The following is a 19,252-nucleotide window of genomic DNA, read 5'->3' as shown; positions in this document are numbered from 1 at the left end:
GGCCTGTTGGTAGGTATGAATAGGAGCTGCATCGTATGGGCCAATAGGCCCTCTGCAGTTCTTGTGCGGCTCATATTTGTGTCCACCTAATTCCATTCATTTGTTATTGTACCTCACCTCACTCCACCATTCTCTCCTGCCTATATATGTCCAATACTTGACCTGTAAAACCACTCCTTCTGAAGATGTATTAATATACGAAAGTACTTAAGGAAATTCCTGTTTCAATTTTTCTCCGTGGTCTGACACTGTCATGTCATGTCATGTCATGTCTATATATATATTAGTATATGTATATATGCTGTATTGGGAAAAATTAGTAATTGGTTAATTACAGTACAAGCTGGTATTACAGTAGTTGGATACAAGCTAGCTAGTATTTAGGTAAGTTTCAAGTATACTTGTACTTTTAATAACACTGAGATATTTTAGAGCTTTTCAGTATAAAGAAGCAGAGAAATTACACCCGATTATTGACTAAATTTAACAGTAAACTAAATACAGTAGGCACTAAATACAAACTTCCAAATGCAATCTAAATCTATTATCTACAAATCAATGTACACAACTGGTTATGCAAACTAATTCTAATATCATAGTTGTAATAACATAAATGTATGGAAAATAATACAACCTGTCTATATGGTCTATTATGGTATTTTAAAATGTCGTCTACTCTTAACATTATAATAAATCACATAAACATAAAAACATGTTCTTGCCACTACACTTCCCTTTTCTTGTACTATTCAGTTATCAGCCTAACATGCTGAAATATTATTTCCTATGGCACTCATCCAATAATAAACATAATGCTATCAATGGGAAGATTTTAATGGATTACTTTACTTAAATACTGTAGTTTTCAATAATTCATTCAGCCATACTTGCACTTCCAAGGCCACAGTCTCTCATTGTATTTTTAATACTTTGTTTCCCTCAATGTTTTATACTTTCAGTTATCAGCAAGGTCTTATCAATATTTCATTTTAGTTTTCCTCTTTATCTCTAACTATTCTCTCCATTGCTTTAATCACTGTGTATACTGTACAGTATATGCTGTTACCATCCCTGTTTCTTATTGATTGAATTGCCCAAGGCTTGTACTCGGCTGTCCATCTGTCCGTTTTGTATGATTAATTATATACATTAACACCACACAGGTTAATATCTATTCTTGTAGCCAATATATATATATATACATCAGTCTAAAATGCAACACTTTCCAAGTACCAGTCCAAACAGTTACATCTAAATAGACAATAAATTTTACAGCCGGTTGCACTGGAATTACCGGTACAGTTTACAAGCCTTTACTGTACATGAATTTAGAGTTTATCTTTTGTAATATCTAAGCTGTATCACCATTCCCAATAAACTATTGTTTCATTCAACTTTTATACTTTCATGAATGCTTGAGTTCATTTCCAAAGAAAATGGAAGTACTTGTACAGTACTGGGTATTTTAATATCTAACATCTCTCTAGATATCTTCTCTCCCAGGAGCAGCAGTGTGGCCTTGGTTACCCTAAGTCAGGATCAGATCATATTGGCACAGCAAGGTCAGCAATTAGCTAACAATCATGCAGCATGGGGCTGCAGGCAGCCAATTTATTTTTTTTTATTTATAATTAGAATTTAGCACACTACTAATGACTCTGTTGATCCTGACTATGGTCTCATAAGGCAGCCAAAGTTTGGCAGGTAACATCACAGCCCATCCTCATAAACAAAGGCCAAAGTCCATTCCATGCACATGCCAAACCGCGTTATGGATGAAAAACGGTTTACACACAACTCAACTAATGACATCCGAACACTTCTCGAACAGGTGCTTTGCCGACTTTTGTTTGAACCACAACACAGTAACTGCTTCACTTAAATAGTACAAATAATCGCCAATAGAACCTAAACACCTAGCCTAACCAATGCCTAAACATGCATAATTTGCTATTATAATATATTTGAGAAAATTCCTGTTTTGAATGAACAGCATGTTAAAATTAATGAATGCATCTTTGGGGTCAACTGCTGGATGGAATAGACTTGGTCTGAGGAAAGGTTGGACACTGGACTCTCAGCACTACTAGGAGAGAGACTTTCCCTCTTGATCTCACCTTTTAGTTAACAGGGACTGTCTGCAACCTGTTTACTGGCCCACAATGCTGTGAATCTCAAAACAGTTATTACCATGTAATTTACTGAGTACATATTGTTTAATGTTACTGCCTTTCAGTGTCCATCTGATTATATTAAGAGTTCTAAAACCACCTAAGTTTACTCTGGTTCCAATAATTAAGACTATTAGACCCCATTCATATGTAGCCCTGTTTACATTACACTGTATTTAAACTTACTATCTAATAAATATCTTCCCTGAATTATATGTACGTATTTACATGGAATAGGGTTTAGTTTTGGAATAATAAATTTATTTGCACATTGGCATGCAATAAGGCTTAAATTTTAAATAAAATTTATATTTGCATATAATTTTAATGACCATCCTTTTACCCTGATAACACCTTATAATATTTGTAAAATCCACGGGATATTAGTGAATCATTACTATGTGGCAATGAAGTGCTAATTTTGAACTTTGAACTAACATCCTGCTTGAATGAAAGATTATCAGTAAAACACTGAAATTATTTGCTTACAATACAAATAAATATTATAATATAGTTTTCTTACACTTAAGAAATCCAACCATAAAAACTTAATATAGTCCATCTGAGGGAAACTTCCTATCTCTGTCTAGTCTAGTCGGAAACCTTGATACTAGTCCATCTCACTAATAAGAGTTTCCTTCTAGAAAACATATAGGACAATTAGAACTGATTACAACTACACTAGAGAAACATACAGGCTTACACACTGCTCGCTACTGAGCACACAATAGTGAACACAATCACTACGTCTAATACGAGCATACAAAACTAAAATGAAGATGGCTGGTAATATTTTATGCTATAGATATTTCTTGTGCAAAGATTAATAATGGTAAAATTTTGAATATCCTTTTAAGGATACATGAAAAGCGTCTTGTTGTATATCACTGAACTATTTACAACATGAATGATTCGTATTCATTCTTAATTTAATCACAAATATGACGGATAAAATCATGCAAATATGAGGCAAGAATATTATCTGGAAAATAGTACTAATAGCCAATAAAAAAATCACAATGCATTAAGCAATTCTCATTCACTGGAAAATTGAGCACCAGTGTTGAGTCGCCAGAGCACCCTGTCATCACCTGTTTATTGGCTATACTGTAAATATGTAATAATAAAAACATTTAAAAATATTCATGCTATTAATAAATTTGTGGAATCAGTATACATTAATGAATTTTGTTCCTAAGGAATTTATCAGATCCTCATGAGAAGCATTGAAACCATTTTAAACTTCTCCTTTCTTGTCATTCATCACATGGTTTAAAAGACCTTATTTAGGACTTAGGCTTCTGGCTTGAGAATTTCTTCAAAAGGATTAATGCTTCCTGGCTGTGGAGTGCGTGGTACTTTACCTGTAAATAAGTAATATTTACAAAATACAGCATTACAACAAATTCAAGTGGTTTTAAATCTCATCCTCTAAAATAGCATTCTTTTCAATTAGAAATTAAGACAAACTCTATTAGTTTACATAATTATAAATAAAGCAACAAAATCCAAGACTAGTATATTTATCACCAGATACAGTTCCAGTTGTCAGAGACAGGGAGTCTGTACTTAAACTTATTGTGGTGTCCCCTAAGCCAGGGGATGGCAAATTTATGGCATGTGTGCCTAAAGTGTATGTTAGCAAATTTTGCTAGCATGCAATGCTGCCGCTTGATTCTTTAAACCCCCCTCCCATAAATATATACAGTAATTGTCTAATACTCTAATTGACAGGCTGACCTTTTCAAAACTATTTGCTGTGACAACTGATGGTGCACCCAGCATGACTGGTAAATAAGCAGATTTTGTAAATGTGTTTATAAAATATGTTGGACATTCACTGGTAGGCTTTCATAGTACAGTACAGTGGAACCTCGAGTGACGAGCGACTCCAGTTACGAGCATTTCGAGTAACGAGCGAGCCACTCGCAGAAAATTTGTCTCGATTGACGAGCTTTCACTCAATTAACGAGCAAACCACATGGTGCTTCCTAGCGTTCCTGCTGGTTCTCGGATGCCTCCGACGACAGTGCTGTTGTTGTTTCGCAAGATGAGCGTTTCACATGACGATCTCGATGCTGGACTGGATTAAATTTGTTAATTGAGGCGCCACTGTACTGCATTGTATATGAGGAGGCCTTGTCTGCAAATGCTGGCCTTAAGAAACTTGAAGACACGATGAAAATCATAGCGACGATAATTCATTATATTTCTGCACGTGCTTTGAAAAAAAAAAAAGAAGACAAGTTCGAAATTTACCGAGTGAGGTCAATTCTGTGTATATAGGACTGATATGTACACCAATGTTCGTTGGCTTAGTAGAGGTTTTGTCCTTAAACGATTTGCCAAAGGTTTGAATGAAGTTCCAGTGTTGTTGACGAATTGAAAATTTTCTTGACAAGCATTATCAAATGTGTAGATTTGTAGACTGATGTTTAATGAATTACTGAACCTTCCCAGGATGCCACCCACAACACGTTAGTAATTATCAAAAGAAGGTGCCAAGACAGGGAGGCTATGTAGCAACTCCACAACGAGCTGACTAACTCCTGGGTACCTATTTACTGCTAGGTGAACAGCATCATTAGGCAATAGGAAACGTAACCAGTCATTTCTGTCCCACACAGGTTTTGAACCCAGAATTTCCAATTCAGATTAAAAAACAAACCCGACTGTACAACACACACTCAAGCATTAGCAATATAAAAGAAATTAGTTAAAAAATAGCATATATTGGAATGGCTGTAGAATAAATTAATCAAATGCCATGTTTCCCAGACTCAAATCTAACATTAAGAAAAAATCAAAACATGATCAAAGGCCACACAGACTTTATGAAAAGTGAAAAATACTGTGTATGGGATTTCGACAAAGAATATGCAATAGCTCTTAAGTGCTCTGCATTATCAATAATGCCAAATCAAAAATTGTCATTGTAAAGAGAGTCTTTTTCCAATATTTTTTACAATTGTACAATTGTAAATTAATACAAATATAATAGTCTGGACTATTCCTCATCTTGAAATAATGAACAAAATTATACTAAAACATTAACATCACAAGTACTGTATACAGTATCTCGGTAATAAAAAAAACAAATATTGAAATAATTTTAATAATGGCACAACTAGCTGGAGAAGGATTGTGAACCAAAATCTATGGGATCAATGCTCTTTAGGGGGGCTCTATGGGATGAATGTTCTTTCAATGCTCATTGCTGGGGAGCCGGTGGCTGAGTGGACAGAACACTGGACGCATGATTCTATGGTCCCAGGTTCAATCCCGGGCGCCGGCGAGAAACAATGGCAGAGTTTCTTTCACCCTGATGCTCTTGTTACCTAGCAGTAAATAGGTACCTGGGAGTTAGTCAGCTGTCATGGGCTGCTTCCTGGAGGTGGAGGCCTGGTCGAGGACCGGGCCGCAGGGACACTAAGCCCCGAAATCATCTCAAGACAACCTCAAGATAGTCAAGCTAAATGCTATAATCTTACACATATAGGTAATATTCAGCTGCAAACTATATTATAAATAAATATAGCATTACCAATAAATGAACTGCAGCTATTTAACAGAATATATACCATAATTTAAAACCAAGTATGGCAAGAATATTTTGTTAGTACCATAATGCTATAAATGGTAAGTAAATTGACATTTAAGAACTGTATATTTAATATAATATACATGTTTTTAAATTTTCATATAGATAGTTAAGCCTGAAAGAGAAACATAAATTTAATACTCCAAAGTGATAACTACTCTCATTGTTAAAGCTGAAATTTTAATGCGTTAAAAGTAAAAATCTAATACAGTGGAACCTCGGTATTCATACCACTCCCAATTTGCACTTTTAGATATTCATATGTTGTGTCCATATTCGGTATTCATCTGTCTGCAAAGCATTCACAAATAAACATGATTCCATGACATCAATTCTGCCATAGCTGTCGTTTAGTGCACAATCCACTACACTTTTCTCTTGGATATTTTGGATATTCTTAGTGTAAATAGGTTACAATGTCACCTAAGAAAGTTTGTGACAAGAGCCAAGCAAAAAGAAAAATGGTTAGAACCATAATAGAAATGAATTAAGACCTCATAGCAAAATATGAATGTAGTGTCCGTGTGTCTGCTCTTGTTACCGAGTTTGGTATGTCTAAATCTAGTTCTCTAATAGAAGAAAGGTGTGCATAATGGGGGAAAAGTGCAAAGTTTTATTGATAACTAATCACTCTGACAAAGCTGTGACAGTGTTATAAACCTGTTGAACAACAATGCTAGGTCTCACTTTAGAAACATTTTAAAACACAGGCAAAAGTAATCATCCTTGAACAATATTCTTGTAACAAAAGCATCCACTGAGTCTAATGAGGGTAACAGAAAAAGTCAGAAAAGAGAAAAGACCCCCATATGCACAACTACCAGAAGTTATAATGGTAGAGAACTTCGCTGCCAAAAAATAACATCTCCCTTCCTCTGCCTCACCCACCTTCCTCTGCCTCACCCACCTTCCTCTGCCTCACCCACCTTCCTCTGCCTCACCCACCTTCCTCTGCCTCACCCACCTTCCTCTGCCTCACCCACCTTCCTCTGCCTCACCCACCTTCCACATATGCCACACAGGCCGTCAACTCTCTTAAGTGCAGGCAAAGTGTGCAGTATGTTTGCATTTATTTAATTTAATTACTGTATAAATATGTTTATTTTTGTGATCTGGAATTAATCCAATTTACATTATTTCTTATGGGAAAAAATTGTTCGGTATTCGCACTTTTTGGCATTCGTCCCACCTTTAGGAACCAATTAAATCTAAATACCGAGGTTCCACTTTACCTGTATTAACAAATTTAAATAACATCCTTAACCCTATAACATTTTTGTGATGCTTCCAGTTGTCATTTGTTAAAAATGCCAGAGCGTTCCGATGACAACTGTTACTTTCAGTGTCAGGCTGACTAATTTTAACTCACTTTTTTGTTATTTTATTTTGCTTTTATTGCATTTTTGAAAATACTGTCATAAAGTAAAACTATTTAGTTTAAAAATGATACCAAATTTAACACTTTACCATGCATAGTGTCTTTGCAGTATGCATTGGAAGTAAAATATTGCTAAGCAATTTACAACTGGCCCAAGACACTTGTAGCGCCCAAAACTGGTAAAGGAACAAAAGCGTGAAAGGGTTAAAGATCATATGCAAAAAGGGAAATCATAATACATGCTATATAATGTAGCAGTTAATCTTTAATAAAAATTAACAACTACGTTAGTTATGTACATAGTTGATATACCGTAATAAAGTAATACACTTTTCACGCCTTACAGTAACTGCAATAGTTTGAATCTGGCAACTTTGCAGCATATTTCAGGTTATTGCTGCAATGCTCCTCGTGCTATTACAACCACAGGGAGCATGAACAAAATTAGAGAAGAAATCTATAATCAACCCTTCAGAATTGTATTTAAGTGTAGACATAGAGGGGGATAGCTGAAAAACGAGAGAAAGAATTGCCTAAACTCGAGAAGACAGAATTGGCGATGGTGCTGCTGTTAAAAATCTCACCATAATTCCTGAGGCAGGTCTTGCTGACCATAAGAGTAAATGGCAGTTGTTTTGCCATTTTCACACTCTTCCTGATTTTGAAATAGATTAATGGTACATTGTAAATAACGAGCTCAGTCCTGTAAATGAGAATTTGTGCTGTCACAAATTCCTGACCTTAGGCCTGTATTGAGGGCTTCTCCAAGGTCAAACTGCAGTACTAACCTTTCCCAGGATGCAACCTAAACACTTGGCTAACTATTAGGTCCCAGGTAGGTCCCAGGTACCTATTTAGTGCTAGGTGAGCAGAGGCATCACGTGAAAAGAAATGAGCCTAACCATTTCTGTCCTTCCTCGGGGATTGAACCTGCTATACCCAGTTGTAAGTCCAGAACACAGACCACTATACTGGCAAGTTTTTAGTTTAGATGGTGGTATCCATGTAAACTACATGGATACCATGTAAACTATATGGATACATTACACCATTATGGTATCCATGATTTTATAACAGATGCATAAATATTTCCAAAATAAAAGGCAAGATACCATAACAGCATCAGTTTTACATCTATTGAAGGCTGTCACTTTAAAGATTTCATATAACCTTAAATATTTTCCCAAGAAAATTTTTAGGGGCAAGGGCATCTATATTTGCTGAATTTCATGCCAAAATGTTCATTGTGTGAGAGATGAAGCAAGAACCATGCACGTTATGGTGTTGCCAAGGTGGAGGCCTCAGGTATTCCAGTTTTGAAAGAAGATGAGGGAACCGAGTGATAAATTATCAGAAACTGAAATTCCTTTCTCAATCATGAATATTTGAGTACAGCTTACTTTGGGCAACCTCCATGGCACCACTGTTTGCTTATTGAACATTATTTCTCAAGCATTCTCAAGAGTTGCATGCAAGAGCATGCCACATATACATAACTATGGCTCATTACTCAATATGCATTAACACTGACCTGAAGAGATGGCTTACTTCTTTTAATCATATATGATTGGTATTTCTAAGAAATATTGTTTTTTTCACATCAATACTGTATGTTAAAAACATATTGAAAAGTATACAGTATTTAATTTATAATCAATGTTTTCCAGAATTTTGAAGTGAAATTCATTTTAGCCAATGCAATCATAAATATAACGAACCCAGACAACTATTATGATTATTGTTAGTTTTTATTAAGAATTTAGTGAAATTTGTTTATCAAAAAGTCAAGCATTTAATGTAATGAAACTCCATTTTCTGGAGGGACACTCGGTAGTTTCCCGAGCTACAGTACAGTACTGGGACTGCCAAGCCTTGGGATACCACACCAGTGCTCCAAGACTCACCCGAGCCTTAATGGGGGCTATGACCAGATTCATGGTCAACTCTAAATCCCCAAAAGTGTCCCACCTCAAAGGAGGAAGTACCCGGGAAGAAGCCAAAATCTTCCCCTGAGCCATACAAATCCAAAGACCACAACAGTCCATCAAACTGGAAAAAAAATCACAATGGCAAGGGATACTGGGCACTTGGTCTGTTCCACAAATAGCAAGTAAAGCCAGACACAGGGAAAGCTGACCAAATACTAACCCCCCCATCCTTAGCAACTTGGCAAAGAAAGGTGTATGTAGCCATAAACAAAAACATAACCCACATTATTCAAGTGTTTCCTTGGTTAGTTAAAGGTGCACAAAGCCTGACCGCTCGAGTAGTAGAGCCAGGCACCACAAGCACACAGTAAACTATATCACTGCCCATCATGATGCCTTGCAGTGGGGAGCAAACACACACCATATCTGGAAGTGATTAGGAGTCAACTCGTAGAGAATCCCAAATTCCTCAAGAGAGGTCCCTGTGGTGCAGTTGTAGCATGCTCGCCCCGTGCCTTACAAGTGATGTAGGCCAGGTTCAAATCCTGGGCAGGGAGTCATGTAAGCACTGATCATTGCTCACCCTTGTTCACCCAATAGTAATTGAGGACCAGGGTAGGGTAATGCTTAAGTCTCCGTGGTGTAGTGGTAAGCCACTCGCCTGGCGTTCCGCGAGTGCTATGTCATGGGCTCGTATCCTGGCCGGGGAGGATTTACTGGGCGCAATTCCTTAACTGTAGCCTCTGTTTAACGCAACAGTAAAATGTGTACTTGGATGAAAAAACGATTCTTCGCGGCAGGGGATCGTATTCCAGGGACCATAGGATTAAGGACTTGCCCGAAACGCTACGCGTACTAGTGGCTGTACAAGAATGTAACAACTCTTGTATATATCTCAAAAAAAAAAAAAAGATGAGATATGGTTGGGAGAGCTTTAAGTCTACTAAGAAGAGTCAATGGTAGTCTGTTCCAGAACCCATACAAGTAATAAAGTTGGGCCAAAAGAGATACATGCTGGCTACCAGGAAAAGAACAATCACAAAGCCGGAATGAAATTGAAAGCCACCCTAGGGCATACAGAAGGCAGGTGGCATGACCTGCAGGAAACATGACAAACATGAAGCAGGAAAGGAATAAAACAAAGCAATGGCCCCCAGATGGAACAAAATATTCCAAGAATAGCCAATACCACTTATCTGAAAGGGTGATGCTGAATGGGGCCCAGCATAGAGGTGTGACCCTGGTTGCAACCTGATGGCAGTCAGGTGCATCATGGCTGCAATGTTTATCCCACAGCAGTGATTGCCATTTTTTCCTTAGGGTTACTAATTTCCTTTCCAGCAGTTACTTTTCATATGCTTATACCTTCTGGTGGGTTTTTCTCAATTTTGGGTTAATGGCTGCTCCCCAAGCTTTCCTTATCCTACAGAAAGAGCCAGATTCTAGGTCTGGTTTCTGGTGGGTCTGGGTGGGAATTTAGAGGCTTCGTGCAATTGCCTAAGGCTCAACAGCTCCAGTGCTGTAACTCGGGAAGCTACTGAGAGGAGGGGGGCCCCATGTAGAAAACACATGCATTCAGAGTGCTCAAAATAACAGCACTGTGTAGGCTGACTTCTCTGGCAGTATTAGATCTGGAATTGGCATATCAAGTAAATTGCTTTAATGGTGAATTTCCACTCAAATACAGTAGTCTTATTGCTAATCCGATGTAAGACTGGAGAAATATATTTTCTTAAAATGTTATAAAAGAGATTAAAGATATTCTGTTTTACTGAAGATGGGCTGAATTAATCATCCTATTAACAAATGAATGCCAACAGTTCAACATAACTTCAAATCTCCTGCATGCCAGTCTTCCAGCACATATCTAAAATTACCAATACTACAGTTCTCCATCTCTTCTTCTCCAATGCTCTTCAAAGCTAACTGCAGCTTCACTTGACTCCTAACTGCCAACAAAACACCATGTTTATTGTTTAACAACAAATCTCTCATCTAACATTACCTCCATGCCCTTACCAAACATGTAACACTTAACCTATGAATGTCTCATAGCCCCTTATCTACTTTTCTCCAGTGGAAGTGACTGACTTAAAATTATAGATCTATGGTAACTATTTGAAACTTATGGTTAACATTTCCTCACATCTCCAGTGTGTCAAAATTAATCGTATCCATTCAGCATAGCTATAATTCCTCAATATTTGCTAAAACATTATTTATGCATTTATTACATTTATTTTCAGCACATTAAAATGTGAAGATAAGTGTAATAAACACTTTAAAGCTATCTAAAATTTTCTACATATTGGCAATTCATCTCCAACTGTCTGACATTCTTCTAATAGATCTTCAGTAAATCTCTAAAAATCACATTACTTTTTAACATTACTATTTGTACAGAGCTGTATACGTAAATTATTGGTGCCTTTTCCACATTTTTCAAAATAGTTAATATTTTGTGTGCTTTGCTTTTGCAGACATTACCAAAATGTATTAACAGATAAAAAGCTATAATACTGCAACATTTATGGACAGGCTTTTAGATAGTTCAGAAAAATTTTGTGATTAATAAATTCATCAGCTGGCATCGGATTTGCAAGGAAAAGGGGATGAGTGACCTTGTATGCAAGTGCGTGCTTGGTGCAGATTATGTTTGATTTAATACATTTCTGTATTATTCATAGCTTGGCACAGGCCAAATACAAGTGGTCATATTCACCTCTGCAAGCCAATGAGCAAGTAGCATTCTACCAATTTCTATTTTCAAACCAACAACCTCGTCTTCCGATGTAAGATATATATGAATCGGATTCCTCTTCCTTTCTTCTTATGTCAACGTCACCAACACCACTACGGCTGTCACCTGAGGGAAAATGTGGAGTACAGGCAGACTGAAATCCTGCTAAAGGGGGTCAGCCAGTGACACTGTTAGACTGTTGATGAACTTAAGAGTGAATGATCTATCAATGACTTGTAGTTTAGTTCCCAGCTACTATCCTTGAACTATTTATCTGTAAAGGTAAACAGTTTTTCATCAGAAAAAAAATCCTAATTCAATGTGGAAAGAATCGTGTTTTAGAAAAAAACTTCTCTGCATATTATGAGGATAGACAGTCATCTGATAACTTCTCAACAGTACCTAGATGTTACCCAATCAAGACTTAAGCCTTCCCTGGAGCACCATTATGGTATCTGGTGGTATTTATCTCCTTCATCCTTGTTATATAAGATATAATCCACAATAGTTTGATAATAACATTTCATTGCACTTTCATTAAAATTATATATTTATTTTATACATGTAAACCACACACACACACACACACACAGATTTAATCACACTCAAATACATACTACAGTATATAATAAAGAAGAAAAAGAGAGATGATGAACTAACCAGTTTCGTTCTGCACCACCACAACACAAGCAATCCACTCTTCAAGCGACACTTTGCTATCCTTGTCCACGTCACAATAATTGGTAATTTTTCGTCCACACTTCTTTAACTTTGGATTGCTGTAAAAGAAGAAATAATATACTTAAAACTGTAGAGTATTTCAAGTTGTTGCACCTCCATAATTAACAAAAAACAATGGAAGTTTAAAATATTTAAAACAAAATACAGTTCTGTATGAGCTCACTTAACCGGACTATATGAGCTCACGTATTCGGATTATATGGGGAAGGACCCCTACTGGATAAGCCAGACATCCAGATAAGTAGAATTCTTACTGGGAAAGTTCAAAAATGAATATATTCACAATTTTTGTACCACAATCAACATAATTTGAATTTCCACACACACTATAATTAAAAAATATACCAGTACAGTACTGTATAATTTAAATCAAACTTCAGCTTACCTTTTGTAATACACTTTGATTGATATTGTATATAAAATAAACATTACCAGTGCAAGAACTAAACCTTGAGGTACTTTGCTAGCGACATTTCTCCAGTCAGATATATTGCCTTCAATCACTATTTGCATTTGTTTGTTCGTTAAAAAATCCTCACCCAATATAGAAGGCTGTTTTTCACCCCTCCAATGTGTTCTAACTTTTCAGAAGTCTTTTGTGTGGGAGCATGTCAAAGAATTTTTTTTTAAAAGGCCAGGTATATTTAATCGGCCTTCCCTTTCTTGCAATATTTCTGTGGTTGTATCATAAAACCAAGTACCAGTAGATTTGTTATGCAAAACCTTTCCAATTGAAATCCAATCTGACTTTCCATTTTTATTATGTCATTACTTTCCAGGTACAGTACTCGATTTGCTTAAAGTGAATTTCTAATGATTTTACTACCCAACTTGTCAATAATACGGATATATAGCTTAGAGGGTAATCCATGTTTCCATTGAATAAATTGGAACTATATTTTCCTTTTTCCACATGTCAACTAGGGTCCCTGTTTGGTAAGGATGTTTGGAAGATAATTTGTGGTGGGATGGTAATCTCTAATGCACTTACATAGTAACCTATGTGAGACTCCATCTGATATAACTGTTTTGTTTCTGTCTACCTCTCAGAACAGGTTTTCTATCTCGTTTCTCGACACTTGTATATATAATACTACACTCTAAGCCCCTATAAAAAATCTAAATTGATGCCGATTCACTGGAAGTTTTATCGTGCAGGAACAAACTTTTGAAACAGTTCATTTAGTGTTACACAGATTTTCTTTTCAACCTCTCGAGTCTGTCTGCCATTTCTAATCTTCGGATTTTGTCTTTCACTTGCATTTTACTTTTTTGTGAATTTATAGAATAACTGGGTTATATTTTGCTTTTTTTCATTATTCCTTTCTCAAAGCATCTTTCTGTCTCTTTGTACTCCCGTATAGTAGTTTCATACTTGTTTGTTCTGTAGTACTGGAAAGTTTGTGGATTTAGCTTCATCCCATATTTATTCAATTCTATTGCTTTTTGTTCTCTGTTCCTGTCAATTTCTGTTAAATCAGTCTTGTTTTCTCTATTTGCTTCTCTGTTTTATTATGAATATGTGGGTGCTTTCCTCACATACTTTGCGAAGTTTGGCATACAATATCGTATTTATTTCTTTGCCTAACAATAAACCATTTCAGTCAATTCCAATAAAGACCCACTCGTGCACCCATCACACTCGTGCACCCCTTCCATCATACTCGTGCACCCCCCTTCCATCACACTCGTGCACCCCCCTTCCATCACACTTGTGCACCCCCCCTTCCATCACACTCGTGCACCCCCCTTCCATCACACTCGTGCACCCCCTTCCATCACACTCGTGCACCCCCCTTCCATCACACTCGTGCACCCCCCTTCCATCACACTCGTGCACCCCCCCTTCCATCACACTCGTGCACCCCCCTTCCATCACACTCGTGCACCCCCCTTCCATCACACTCGTGCACCCCCCTTCAATCACACTCGTGCACCCCCCTTCCATCACACTCGTGCACCCCCCCTTCCATCACACTCGTGCACCCCCCTTCCATCACACTCGTGCACCCCCCTTCCATCACACTCGTGCACCCCCCTTCAATCACACTCGTGCACCCCCTTCCATCACACTTGTGCACCCCCCCTTCCATCACACTCGTGCACCCCCCTTCCATCACACTCGTGCACCCCCTTCCATCACACTCGTGCACCCCCCTTCCATCACACTCGTGCACCCCCCTTCCATCACACTCATGCACCCCCCTTCCATCACACTCGTGCACCCCCTTCCATCACACTCGTGCACCCCCCTTCCATCACACTCATGCACCCCCCTTCCATCACACTCATGCACCCCCCTTCCATCACACTCGTGCACCCCCTTCCATCACACTTGTGCACCCCCTTCCCTCCTTCCATCACACTCATGCACCCACCCTTCCATAACACTCGTGCACCCCCCCTTCCATCACACTTGTGCACCCCCCTTCCATAACACTCGTGCACCTCCTTCAATCACCACAACACTTAGATAATGAGAAATAATTCCTGGAGCTCCTGATCATTGTCTGTCTCAATGTGTGTGTGTGTGTGCGTGTGTGTGTACATGTGTATTTGTGTGTACACGTCTAATATACGGTATACAGTTCTGTATACTGTACTGTATATATTTTCCCTTATACATTCTTGTACATGAGTTCTTACATAAAGTTCTTATAGCTTTTCAAGAATCAATATTGTTTTACTAGGTATTGTAAGTGGAACTCAACTGATATAGGAAACTGACCAATTTATTAATTAAAATGTGTATAATAATTATTCACAATGCAGAAGTAATTTCTACTGAGCTCACCTTTTCAAAAAATTTTTTGCTAATCTCTTTTCCTTCTTTTCCAAATACTGATTATTATTTTTGTCCAAGTTTCTGAAGTGGTAAGTAGCAGCAAACTCCTCCACTGACTGGGTCGATGAATCTGCTCCAGCACTTCTGCAAAAGAGGAATGATATGGAATTAACACATTCCTGCTATAATTTTTTTTTACACAGGTGGATACAGGAAGAGATGACTGCTGACTCTTGTTAGGAGGCTGAGCTCTCTGCCTGTCCACGATGTCATCTTAGCTTAGCAGTAATATGTACTTCCGCTTAAAGGTACTAATTGTAACGGCCCCTCTATAATGGTTCTAACAAAGGGGCTGTATGTTCTCAGAAGTCCAAATTGTTTATTGTTCTGGTAGCTTATTTATGTTGGGTAATGATGGGCTGGAGTTGATAATGGCAGAGCAGTTCCCTGTGGTGCCAGTGCCTAGTAGCATACAGCATGTACTCCTGCGTGTCTGTACGTGATCCAGGTCTGACGACACAGGATCTTACCCTCAGGAAGCAACTGAATGTTATAACTCGGATATCCCAGTATCTAGCAGCTTTAGTCTGGATACCATTTGATGCCACATTAAAGAGTTACTGAATTATATTAGAGAATAGTGCTAATAATTAGAGGCAAGGATGTAGCACAGTAAGCATTTGGGATAAGATACAATTAAGGATACATTTTTTTTTCAGGGATATTCCTGCATGGACCCTAAGCCTCTGGCTGGTTCAATAAGTGTTGCTTGTTTCTATTTTATGTAGGCAGAGTATGAATATTTTATTAAGGATACAGTGATGAGGTAACCCTATATAGGGATTTCTTCTTGATACAGTATTTTGGAATCAAATGTAATACAATTGTTTTAGATCATTAAGAAAGTTATTCCACATTATAGGCCCTGATATTGACATGCCATTTTGTACTTAAATTGACTCAGGCTCAGAGTATGCCAGAGAGAGATTAATTTCTTATGTAGTGTCCATGGGTTCCATAATTCATCAATATCCCACCTCAAGTACTTCATCCCTCTCACTAACACCTCATCAGCGTGTCCCTTCCCTAGCCAACATATTCTCTCCCGCAGAAATAAATTCCCTCACCTGTTTACACAGACACCTCACTTCTTTCCAACAACACTATTGTATGGGTAGTAACTCTTCCCCCCTCCCTTTGTAAGCAACATCTAACTCCTTCACCAATGGTTTATCTACCATACCCAGCTTGTATACAGCATCTCACCTGTTTCCACCTTCCACTTTGCTCAAGAGGAACTTCTTTAAGTCCTGGATAAATTTGGTCTTTGTTTCTCCTGTGCAGCCTGTAGAGTAATAGAACTAATTCAGTACAGTACATTTAAAGATCAATAAGTAATACATGCTTACAAATTATAAACTAAATCAAATATGATGCGGGTGCATATCTAACAAACTCCCGGGTATTCAGTATAACAAAATACCTGTACGTATAGTTCACAAAATATTTGAGAAGTTAATTTTTCTTCATATTTGAAGTGAAATATATGCAGAGATCATTAAGAAAGATCATTTAGATCATTAAGATAATTATAGGAGTTAGCAATGCAACTACAGTACTATACAGTACCATAAAGTTATGAATAGCCAGTAAACACAGTTCATATAAATTGTTTTCATTGTGTAACCTCTTAGATATCACAGATCCATACACAATGTATTCATGATACGTAGCATGGTGTGTCTGAAAAAATATTTAAGAGCAATGCAGTGGGATTAAACTGTGGCAGTTAATGCATGAATCTGGGATGACCCAAGATTTAAGTTCAATTTCGTTGTATTACTCAACAAGATATTCTCATAATAGATACATCTTCTCAGGTGCAATTTTATTGAGGTCTACTGATATATATTATAAGTACAGCATTTTGTTAATAGCTAATATAAATCTGCTGATTAACAGGATAAAAATAGCACAGTGAAGGATTAAAATTAATTAGAGATCCACCACCTTAGACTGCAATGTTAAGATAACCACATATTCTAAGTTAAAAATAAGATCTATGAATATTCTGGGAAATATTTATATGATTTATAGATTACACAAATACCAGGTCAGGATGGTCCAATGGTAAGAGGTTGTGGTATGCAGTTTTTTGCTAATGGGGTCCGAATCACCTAAGAGCTCCAGTAGATTTTCTCAACGACTTTAGACGATATTTTAAATAAAACGATTTCTCACCTGGCCATTCACGAGCATGTGGCAGGGGCTGAGAGCAATCTGGAGTGCCATTCTTAACCACTGTGCCATCAAAGCTGTTCCCTGTCCATTCATCCACACACAAACACACATCTGGGAATAGAAAAAGTTCATGTAATACTGTAACAGTTTTAGGGATGAAACACCTGCTTTATGGGGTTGTGGGAGTTCTACTCCCCAAACCTGGCCCAGTTTGGGTCGGGCTTGGCCCAAATAAACATGTTTGTTTATTACTAACTGGAGATGCTGACAATAAGCGGGTTAAGTTACATGTTATATTATATAAGTATGCAATAACTGTATTGCATGTGCAGAATAAATATTGTTCCAAGGATACAACAAAAGAATAAGACATGGGAGGTATAACCCAGCACTAGCTGATACATTGGCCATGTACAAACAGTATTCAATTTACTAAGGTAACTTTTATCTTAATTAGTAGATTAATTACAGTAATTTGTTATATTATGTATAATATTATCATGTTGCAATTTTTTCATTATTTTGTGTCTAATCAACACCATTAAATCCTAGTACTGCATTTGAAATGACTACTTCATTATTTCTAAATAGATTTATCTGCTTTTCCAATTATATTCTAAATAGATTTATCTGCTATTCTAATTATATTCTAAATAGATTTATCTGCTATTCTAATTATATTACATTGTGAGCAGGCCTACCATTCAGCTACTGAACATGTTAGCTTATCAACACCCCAAAAACTTTATTAACGCTTTACAGTATTGGAATATTATTGTTCAATCATTTTAGCACCAGTTTGTTCTTTATTCATCATAAGTTCATAAAATTAGAAAAAAGTATTTAAGAAAAAGTTATACTTAACTGCATTCTTATAATACAACATTGTGGTCCATTATTGCACTCGTACAAGCTAATTACACCAATATTAAAGCAAACTAATGTAGACACTGAGTTATATATATTGTATGTTTGCTCATACTCCATGATCTTGGAGTACAGCTTGGGCCAGTCTCTTATATTTACCCGAGGGTCACCATATCTCTAGTGGCCTCGACGGGGACATGGGAAGCCGCCAGCTTGGTTAGGGTCGGCTTATTTTCCCTGATGATCGACCTACTGATACACCTGCTAGATTTATGGGGATAGGCCTACAGACATTCCTGCTGAATTTTCACTATTGTCTTTATTGACTTATTCAACTTTTATTTGTCAAGTTTGGATTGTTTAGTTGCTTGAGTGTGCGAGTGGCACTCTTTGGTCAAACTTCTCATGACCAGGTTGTAATAAATGCATTAACTACAATACTAAACTAATACACTGTGATAAGGTGGTGTCCTGCTCAGTTACTACAGTTGCATTACTGTATATATCCTCCACAGTATGCTCGGAGTTGTCTTTTCTTGTGGTATTTTTGTCGTCTAACCAGGTTGGGTATATACTATCTTTCCTTTAGTTTTTCATAACCCATTACAAATGTGTCTAAGATGAAATCCTGTGAGCTTGGTGATTATTTTATTCACTCATGGATACTGTTAGATATTGTTGTGGGCTACCCAAAGTTTGCTAGTGCAGGCTATAGTAGACTAAGACTTCCGTGTCAGGGTTTTCCATGACTACCCAGCCTGTGCGATGGGCATATTAGATGAACTTAAAGCTAACTGTTA

The 19,252-nt window shown here is 37.3% G+C and overlaps 1 protein-coding gene across 10 annotated transcripts in view; it reads right to left on the bottom strand.

The window, feature by feature from the left end:
- Nucleotides 1–637: 637 nt before the first annotated feature.
- magu (SPARC related modular calcium binding-like protein magu) overlaps nt 638–19,252 on the bottom strand; it is a 275,455-nt gene continuing 256,840 nt past the window's right edge. For 8 of the 10 annotated variants that reach the window (XM_069326578.1, XM_069326576.1, XM_069326574.1 and 5 more), the window contains 6 exons: nt 17,586–17,696; nt 16,611–16,689; nt 15,354–15,488; nt 12,479–12,597; nt 11,801–11,944; nt 638–3,535 (listed from right to left, as the gene is read on the bottom strand). In XM_069326578.1, coding sequence (XP_069182679.1) covers nt 11,829–11,944; nt 12,479–12,597; nt 15,354–15,488; nt 16,611–16,689; nt 17,586–17,696 — 560 coding nt within the window. In that variant the 3' untranslated portion in view covers nt 638–3,535; nt 11,801–11,828. The other 2 variants (XM_069326577.1, XM_069326580.1) reach the window with 2 other exon arrangements.

This window comes from Procambarus clarkii, chromosome 18, assembly GCF_040958095.1.
Source record: "Procambarus clarkii isolate CNS0578487 chromosome 18, FALCON_Pclarkii_2.0, whole genome shotgun sequence".
In the NCBI taxonomy this organism is placed as follows: Eukaryota; Metazoa; Arthropoda; class Malacostraca; order Decapoda; family Cambaridae; genus Procambarus; species Procambarus clarkii.
The sequence above is the reverse complement of the archived record's forward strand: the minus strand, read 5'-3'. Positions and strand labels throughout refer to the sequence as shown.